We start from the raw sequence: 9,023 nt of genomic DNA, 5'->3' as shown, positions 1-9,023 counted from the left end.
ATTTTAACCTTTCAATTTACTGCAATTGATGTATTGCTAACCTTTCCAGCACCTTACAACAAAGACCACTTTCTTCAAGGTTTCCTCACTTTCTTTTAGGTCCTCACTGGCAGCCTACTCAATTTCTGAAATCCTACTACCAATTTATTCAAGGCTCTTTAGACTTTCATTAATACTCTTAAAAGACCTTACAGCTTTTACCCACTGCCCAGTTCCAAAAACACCATCACATTCCACGTTTTTTTAGGTAGCACACTCCTTCAGATATCAAAGTCAGTATTAGCTATCTACTGCTGCATAATAAATTACCCCCAAACTTAGCAGCTTCACAAAGTTTCTTGGGTTAAGAATCTGGAGCAGCTTAGCTGGGTTGTTCTGGCTTGGGGTTTACATGAGATTGTTGTCAAGCTGTAGGAGGGCTGGGGCTTCAACTATTTGGAAGCTCAAATGAGACTGGAGAATTCACTTCCAAGCTTATTCATGATTGTTGTTAGGCCTCTGTTCCTCTCTTGTCCAGTGATCTCAGTTTCTTACTGTATGAGGCCCTCCAAAGGCTGTCTGAGTATGCAGTTGAATTTCCCAGACTAAGAAATGAGAGAGCACAAGGGCATGTACACCCAGGATGTAAGCCAAGGTGTCTTTTATAACCTAAGCTTTTCTTTTTAAATAAGGTATGACTGACATAAAAGACTGTTTCAAGTGTACAACATAATTTTTCGATATTTGTATATATTGCAAAATGAGTGCCACAATAAGTCTAGTTAACATCCGTCACCATGCATAGTTACAAAATTTGTTCTTGTGATGAGAACTTTTAAGATCTCTCTCAGCAGCTTTCAAATAGGCAATACAATGTTATTAAGTATAATCCCCACACATTATATCCCCATGACTTATTTTGTAACTGGAAGTTTGTTCCTTTTTACTCATTCACCTAATTTTGAAAGTGGCATGCCACTATACATTATATTCTCATGACTTAATTTTATAACTGGAAATTTGTTCCCTTTTACCCCCTTCACCTAATCTTGAAAGTGGCATGTCATGCCATCCTACATAATAAAAGGGTAATATGCAAATCAACTGAACAGCAGAATGACCAGTCACTATGACGAGCACTGACCACCAGGGGGCAAATGCTCAATGCAGGAGCTGCCCCCTGCTGGTCAGTGTGCTACCACAGGGGAGCGCCGCTCAGCCAGAAGCCCTGAGCTGGACTCATGGCTGGCAAGTGCAATGGCAGTGATGGTAGCCTTTCCCACCTCCGTGGCAGCGCTAAGGATGTCCTACTGCCAGCTTGGAATGGCAGCACTAAGGATGTCCTAAGCCCAGCAGTTGGAAAGGACATCCCTCGAGGGCTCCTGGACTGCGAGAGGGTGCAGGCTGGGCTGAGGGATCCCCTTTCCCCCAGTGCACGAATGTTGTGCACCAGCTTCTAGTCTACTATATGTTACTAGCTACCCAGACTAATACAATACGAAGACTTTGGTACAGTATGGATGGGGACTACCCAAGGATGTGGGTATGAGGAGGAGGAGATCATTGGGGGTCATCTTGGAGGATACTATCTTAATTTATATGTTAATATTGTTATGTACTTAAAATGTAATACATATTTCCATCGCTGTAAGAAACTGTTGCTATTTTAAACAGTGTGTCTTAAGATTTATCCACAATATTTACTTTTGTCAGTCTACATGTTTTTCTGTGTCTCCAAGTTTCCATATGGAGTAATTTTCCTTCCATTCTGCAGACTGTTTTGCATTTCCTTTAATTCAGATCTTCTGGTAAAATTCTATCAACTTATTTATCTAAAAATAGCTTTTTCTGAGAGATCTTTTCTTTGGTCATAGAATTCTAGGGTAGCAGTTATTTTTTCTCAGCACATTAAAAGTATTTTCTTCCATTTTCTTTTGAGAAATCATTTCTTTGTTATATCCTTACTTTGAAGGTATCATATCTTTTTTTTCTGGCTACAATAAGGAATATCTTTTTACCTTTGCTTTTCAACAGATTTACCGAGTATGGTTTTGTTTATCTATTTTTTTCAGCTTGGGATTCACAAAATTTCTTGAGTCTGTAGCATGATACCTTTCATTGGTTTTAGGAAATTCTCAGCTATTATTACCTCCAGAATTACTTTCACCCCATTCTTTATTCTCTTTTTAAGAGTTAATGTATATGTATGCTAAACTTATTCACTGTATTCCATGTGTCCCTTTGCTTTTTTCTATATTTTCCATTCTTTAATATGTATATTTTACACATATTATCATTTACTTTACAAATTCAGTTTTTTTCTTTTTTTAATCTAGTATTTTATCTAAGCATTAAGTCCTTAATTCTTAATTTTTTCATATTATTCAGTTTTAGAATTTAATTTGGTTCTTAACAGTTCTGTCCTTCTTTTCAACTCTGTCTTTTATATTTTTTAAACATACTTTGCACAATATTTTAAAGTTTATGTCTGATAACTCCATTATCTGGATTCCTCATGGGTCTGTTTATGTTGTCTACTAGAGGCCCAGGGCACAAAATTCGTACACTGCGGGGGGGGGGGGGGGGGGGGGGGGGGGGTCCCGCAGCCCAGCCTGCACCCTCTCCAATCTGGGACTCCTTGGGTGATGTCTGACAGCCGGTTTAGGGATCGGGCCTAAACCAGCAGTTGGACATCCCTCTCACAATCCGGGACTGCTGGCTCCCAACTGCTCACCTGCCTGCCTGCCTGATTGCCCTTAACCGCTTCTGCCTGCCAGCCTGACCACCCCCTAACCACTCCCCTGCCAGCCGATCAACACCTAACTGCTCTACTGCTGGCCCGATCGCCCCCAACTGCTCTGCCTTGCTGGCTTGGTCCCTCCTCAACTGCCCTTCCCTGATGGCCTGATCGCCCACAACTGCCCTCCCCTGCCGGCCATCTTGTGACCACATGAGGGCGGCCATCTTGTGTGAGGGCGTGACGGTCAATTTGCTTATTACCTCTTTATTATATAGGATAGTTTCTCTTGGATTTCCTGCTCAATTGTCTGGCTGTTTTGTTGTTTTTAATTGTATGTCTAGAAATAAAACATTTTAGAGATAATCTGTAGTCCAGGAAGATGATTAACTTGTTTCTGGATAACAGCTAGGGGTATTACCAACCCTAGATTTCAATCAGAGACTAGTAAAAGTCAAAGTTGGGCTTCAGACCCTAAAAGACCAGTCAATTCCTCAACTGAGATCCACTAGCATCAGAGTCATGTGGGACATAGTATAATTGGAAATTTCCAGACTTACTGATTTAATTTTGGAGGAAGACACATTTTAATAAAAACTCCAGGTAATTTTATGCATACTAAAGTTTAAAAATTACTTTATAAATAAATTCCAACTACCTTAATAAAAAAATAAATGTATGATCTCCTACCAGACTTGTTAAGCTTGTTTTCTTTCTACCTGTGTAAAGTTTCAGTGATTTTCTGTTTTGTTTTACTTTGCTTATCACACATCAATTTCAAAAAACTCCAACAAAACCTCTTTGAAAAAGTAATGACATGAAGTTGTTGGATGATCCATTTACCATTAATAATAACATTTTGTCTGTATAATATGCCACATTTATTAAGGAAGAAACGTGTACCATAAATGTTAAAGTAATACTACAGTTTTAACACATTTGAAAATATTTCAGACACAGATTTTCCTTTACACCAGAAATAAAGTTCTTCTTCAGGGCAGTTTTATAGCTAGTCTATCCTTTAAATGGTGAAAATACTCAATTCTCCAGCAATATAAGTAACATGATAGACCTTTTTATACGTATAAGGCTAACATTCCTAAAAGAGAAGAATCCTAATTTTGAAATGACTATAAGAAAAAGCTGTGTGAAATTAAGGAACTATACTTAAAGTAAATTAAATCAAAGGTACATTCACATTCTATTTAGGAAAGAAGATTCAATTCTAACCTAAGCCATAAATATACAAATACAAATAAAAATAGTGAATATAGCAATTTCGTAGCATCTGTTCCAAATAAATTCAAATATGGTTTGGTTACTAGAGGTTTATACCCTGTGTTACATAAATCACCTTTTTAATTCTTTCCATGTAGGAAAAAGAATCCCCACATAATTATGCTCAGAGATCCTGGTTCTCCCCCCAGTTTTCCCCCCATGCTCCTCTTCATCCAAATACACTATCAAAAAATTGTGCAATTTTGACAGATCTACTTTAAGTATTGGGTATTCTTCTACTATGGGATGACTTTTTAGTTCCATAAAGTAAAGAAAATTGGTCATTTTTAATTCTTCTAGATTATAATTGTAAAATTTAAAAATGAGGAATAAGAAAGATATCTGCTTATCATCAACAAGTCAACAAACAACAAGTGCTGGTGAAAAAAAAGGAACCCTCATGCACTGCTGGTGGGAATGCTGACTGGTGTAGCCACTGTGGAAAACAGTATGGAGTTTCCTCAAAAAATTAAAAATGGAACTCCCATTTGACCCAGTAATCCCACTTCTAGGAATATATCCTAAGAAATCAGAAACACCATTCAGAAAGGATATATGCACCCCTATGTTCATAGCAGCACAATTTACAACACCTAAGATTTAGAATCAGCCTAAGTGCCCGTCAGCAGATGAGTGAATTAAAAAACTGTGATACATCTACACAATGGAATACTATGCTGCTGTAAAAAAGCAAGAACTCTTACCATTTGCAACAGCATGGATGGACTTGGAGAGCATTATGCTAAGCGAAATAAGCCAGTCGGAGAAAGATAAATATCACATGATCTCACTCATTTGCGGAATATAATGAACAAAAATAAATAGATCCAGAGACAGAGAAGCATCAAACAGAGCATCAAACCTCAGAGGGAAGGCAAGGAAGAATTGGGGGGGAGGTGACAAGAGATCAACCAAAAAACTTGTATGTATGCATATAAGCATAACCAATGGACACAGACAGTAGGGGAGTGAGGGCATGTGCTGGGGGATGGGAGTGGCTGGGGAGAGGTCAATGGGGAAAGAAGGAGACATATGTAATACTTTAAACAAGAACAAATTTAAATTAAAAAAAATTTCTTGATTGGAAAGGACTCTAAAGACATGCCACTCTCAATTTTTGGGCTGAATAAGCCATTAGTGGTGGTGGTCTGTCTGTCTGTTTTTATTTTCTCTCTCTGTATAGTTAAGAAGCTTTCTGAATGGTTCCTAGAAATCAGAGTCTTCATTCAGATGGATCTTGCCAGAAAGCTCCAAAGTACAATGATCCTTATCCACATGATCTAATGTTTTGGGCCTTTGAATTTGTTTGGGATGAAATTGGTTCAGTCGGAAATGTAAAATGTGATGAAAATGTAAAAAAATGATTTTGCTTATTCGTAAAAAATTCTATGCATATACTAAAAACAACTGAATTTTTTACTTTAAAGGGGTGATTTTTATAGTAAAAAAAGATGTGCATTTTCAGATTTAAAAAAAATTAGATTGCAATGTATTTTTTCAAGTTTTATTTTCTTTCTTATTTTCTAATTGTTTTGCCAAAAAAAAAGCAGTGCCGCACATTGATTAAGAAAATAGTCAGGCTGCCTTAGTTTGTAAACTGATGTATTTCTAAAAGGCCCTGAATCTTTCTTACTTCTGTTCTCATTTCCTCATTTATAAAATGGAGATAATATTCCTCATAGGGTTTTCAGTGAGGATAAATTTAGTTAATAATGTATAGTAACCCCCTCTTATCCATGGTGGATACATTCCAGGACCCTCAGTGTATGGCTGAAACCATGAATACTAGTACTGAACCTATATATACTATGTTTTTTCCTTTACATACATACCTATAATAAAATTTATTTATAAATCAGGCATAGTAAGAGATTAACAATAACCAATATAACCTGGGTAAGTGCCAGCAAAATGGAGCAAGAAGGTATGAGCCCTAGCTGGTTTGGTTCAGTGGATAGAGTGTTGGCCCATGGACTGAAGAGTTCTGGGTTTGATTCTAACCAAGGGCATGTGCCCAGGTTGTGGGCTGGATTCCCAGTGCGGGGTGTGCAGGAGGCAGATGATTGGTGATTCTCTCTAATCATTGATGTTTCTATCTCTCCCTTCCTCTCTGAAATGAATAAAAATAAAATTACAAAAAAGGTGTGAGATTTCAACATGCTATGTAGAATGGCATGCAACTGAAAACTTATGAATTGTTTAATTCTTGAATTTTTCTATTTAATATTTTTGGATCATGGTTAACTATGGGTAACTGAAACCATGTAAAGCAAAACTGTGAGTAAAGAGGGATTACTTTTATGTGCTTGTAACAGTGGCTGGTATATAGTATATGATAGTTGTTATTGCATAGTATACAGTAACATTTTGCTGGTCTTTATCTCAAAGATAATTGACAAGGCTTCACAAGTCACTGAATTAACAATAAAATGTGAATTGTTCAAGAAAAACATTTCTAATCAGTTATTTTTAATATGTACCTTTCGTGCTATTGGTTCCTGACCTTCCATCAATGTATACCAGCTGACAAGTTTATTCCAGCCCTCAGTTGGCAACAGTATGTAATCCAATTCATCAATAAGATGCTCCTTAAGTGATTGGGCATCACCATCTGTAAAAGGAAAAACAAATTCAATACATAAAAAGAAACAACAGTACATACCTCTAAACACTCTGGTTGTATACATCACAAATTACTTAAACTCATAAAAACTAATTAAAATATTTAAATAAGTTCTAAAGAAAGCTCTGAAGAGGCTCACATCTAAATCTATATATTTCAAAATAAACTGTTGCTTTAAAAAGTTCCAATGTTTAACATTAGTGAAGCAACAATGTTTAAAAACATAATTTTTCTTTTATTAGTCTCTAAAAAATATAGTAAGGTATTAATTGTTAGCCAAAGGGCCTCAAAAAAAAGTGTTTTCCAAATATTTTCAGTATCAGAGATCTGTCACACGGTAATAGTTGTCATTCTAGCATTAGCTGATGAAGGAAACTCAAAAAACAAATCAATAACCTTTCACAATGACTCCAAAGTACATGGGGCTGGAAACCATGATGGAAATCACAAGAGGGCATCCTGTGAATCAGCTCATTATTCCAGAAGGCCCATAATCTAGAGTCTTTCCTAGAGAAGAGTGGAAGTAGTTTTTCAGATGTGATTCTAATTCTATGATCCACTTTCAAAATTCTGTTTAAACTAAAAATTTATTACAGAGCAGGCCAGAAATCTTGAATTATACCTATATCACATAGTCCTACTTAGAGATTCACTTATTATTATCTGGTCCTTTACATCAATTTTCAAAGTACAGACACAGAAATAGTTTATTAAGTTACAGACAACATAAAGGGGATTCTCTCATTCTGAGCCAGTCTTACATGATCAAGCATGGAAAACCAAATTGCTCTTGGTAGAATTTCAATAATAAGAACATACTATTCTTATTAGATATAAAAATATAAATTAAGCAAGAAGCAGGGAAAATGCTGAAGGGAATAAGAGAAGGTTATTTATTCTATCTAGGATCACCTGATGGTCGCCACAGAATCATACCAAATTTGAGAAAATATGTTTCATATAGAGCAGAAATGGAAAATCTCTGGTTTTTATAATATGGACCTCAATAGCAGATGTAAATGAAGTCTTACTTTTTAAACTCAGTTTTTTAAACCTTGTCATTTTTAAATTCTTGATGAAAATTGAAATTTGCAACACATTTTCAGAACATTCTGAAGATGATGGGTAATTATCTATGGGTAATGTACTATGATATATAACGCAGCAGATAACCATGTTATTTCAGTCATTCCTCAAAGCAATCCTATAAAATAGGTATTTTCCTTTTAGATTCAAAAATATATTCAGGGAAATTGAGTAACTTGCCCAAGATCATATATCCAGAAAATTGCAGGTATAGTAAAAAATGTTATTATAGAAAATCCTTTTATTTCAATTAATTGTCCACTATTATGAAATACCTCCATTTTTATTAGTAAACAGATTTAGGTATTTTTAACTTGCCCAAGGTCACACAGACAGAAAATTAGTGAGACTGGATTCAAATCCTTTTACTCTATCATCCATTTTCTTTCACTATAACAAAATGTTTTAAAGAAAACTTAGAAAAAAAAGTTTAAAATTAAGACTTCAATGCTGTTTTCCAATTCGAGAGTTGGAGTAAATGATTTTATTATATACCAGAATGTAAACAGTTATTTGTATCTAGTGGCCAAAATGAAATAATTATTTTTAAAGGGAGAAAACACCCCTAAATACAGAATAGCTGATACCTGTTACTTTTGTGTTTACTGGTATATAATGGATATACAATAAACTGCACATATTTAAAATGTACAGTTTGATAAGTTTTGACATATAAATAACAGTGTGAAACCATCACCACTACCAAAATGAACATATCCATCACCTGCAAAGTTTTCCTTGTAGCCTTTTGTAATCTCTCCTTTCTGTCCATCCAAGTCAACCTTCCTATTGTCAGAAAACCACTTATTTGTGCTTTGTATATGAAAATTGTATCTGCTTTCTGCTAACATAGGTAAGTCTGCATTTTCTAGAATCTTAGCTAAAAATACTATGTACTGTTTTATACAGCTTCGTTTATGCTGCATAATTATCTTGAGATCCATTCATGATTTTATGTATCAACAAGAGGCCCGGTGCACAGATTTGTGAACCAATGGGGTTCCTCAGCTTGGCCTGTGCCCTCTTGCAATCTGGGACCCCTCGGGGGATGTCGGACTGCCAGTTTCCACCTGATCCCCACAGGCCAGGCCGAGGGACCCCACCGGTGCATGAATCCGTGCACCGGGCCTCTAGTATGCATATAAGATCTTTGGTGAATCTCTTCCCACCCTCCCCCCTCTCTCCGTTCCCTTGGAGATTCATCAGTATGTTCCATGTTTCCATGCCTGTGCGTTGAGCGCCTGCCCCCTGGTGGTCAGTGTGAGTCATAGCGACCGGTCGACCAGTCATATATGTGTGTGTGTGTGTGTGTGTGTGTGT

General features: G+C 36.4%; 1 protein-coding gene across 2 annotated transcripts in view; it reads right to left on the bottom strand.

Annotated features, from left to right (window-relative positions):
* The window catches only part of USP15 (ubiquitin specific peptidase 15), a 92,211-nt gene that overhangs the window by 82,116 nt on the left and 1,072 nt on the right, over positions 1-9,023 (bottom strand). For both annotated transcript variants that reach the window (XM_014544124.1, XM_014544126.1), the window contains exon 2: positions 6,475-6,605. In XM_014544124.1, the coding sequence (XP_014399610.1) occupies positions 6,475-6,605 (131 nt within the window). The remainder of the gene's footprint in view (positions 1-6,474; positions 6,606-9,023) is intronic.

This window comes from Myotis brandtii, unplaced genomic scaffold (assembly GCF_000412655.1).
Source record: "Myotis brandtii unplaced genomic scaffold, ASM41265v1 scaffold352, whole genome shotgun sequence".
Classification (NCBI taxonomy): Eukaryota; Metazoa; Chordata; class Mammalia; order Chiroptera; family Vespertilionidae; genus Myotis; species Myotis brandtii.
The sequence above is the reverse complement of the archived record's forward strand: the minus strand, read 5'-3'. Positions and strand labels throughout refer to the sequence as shown.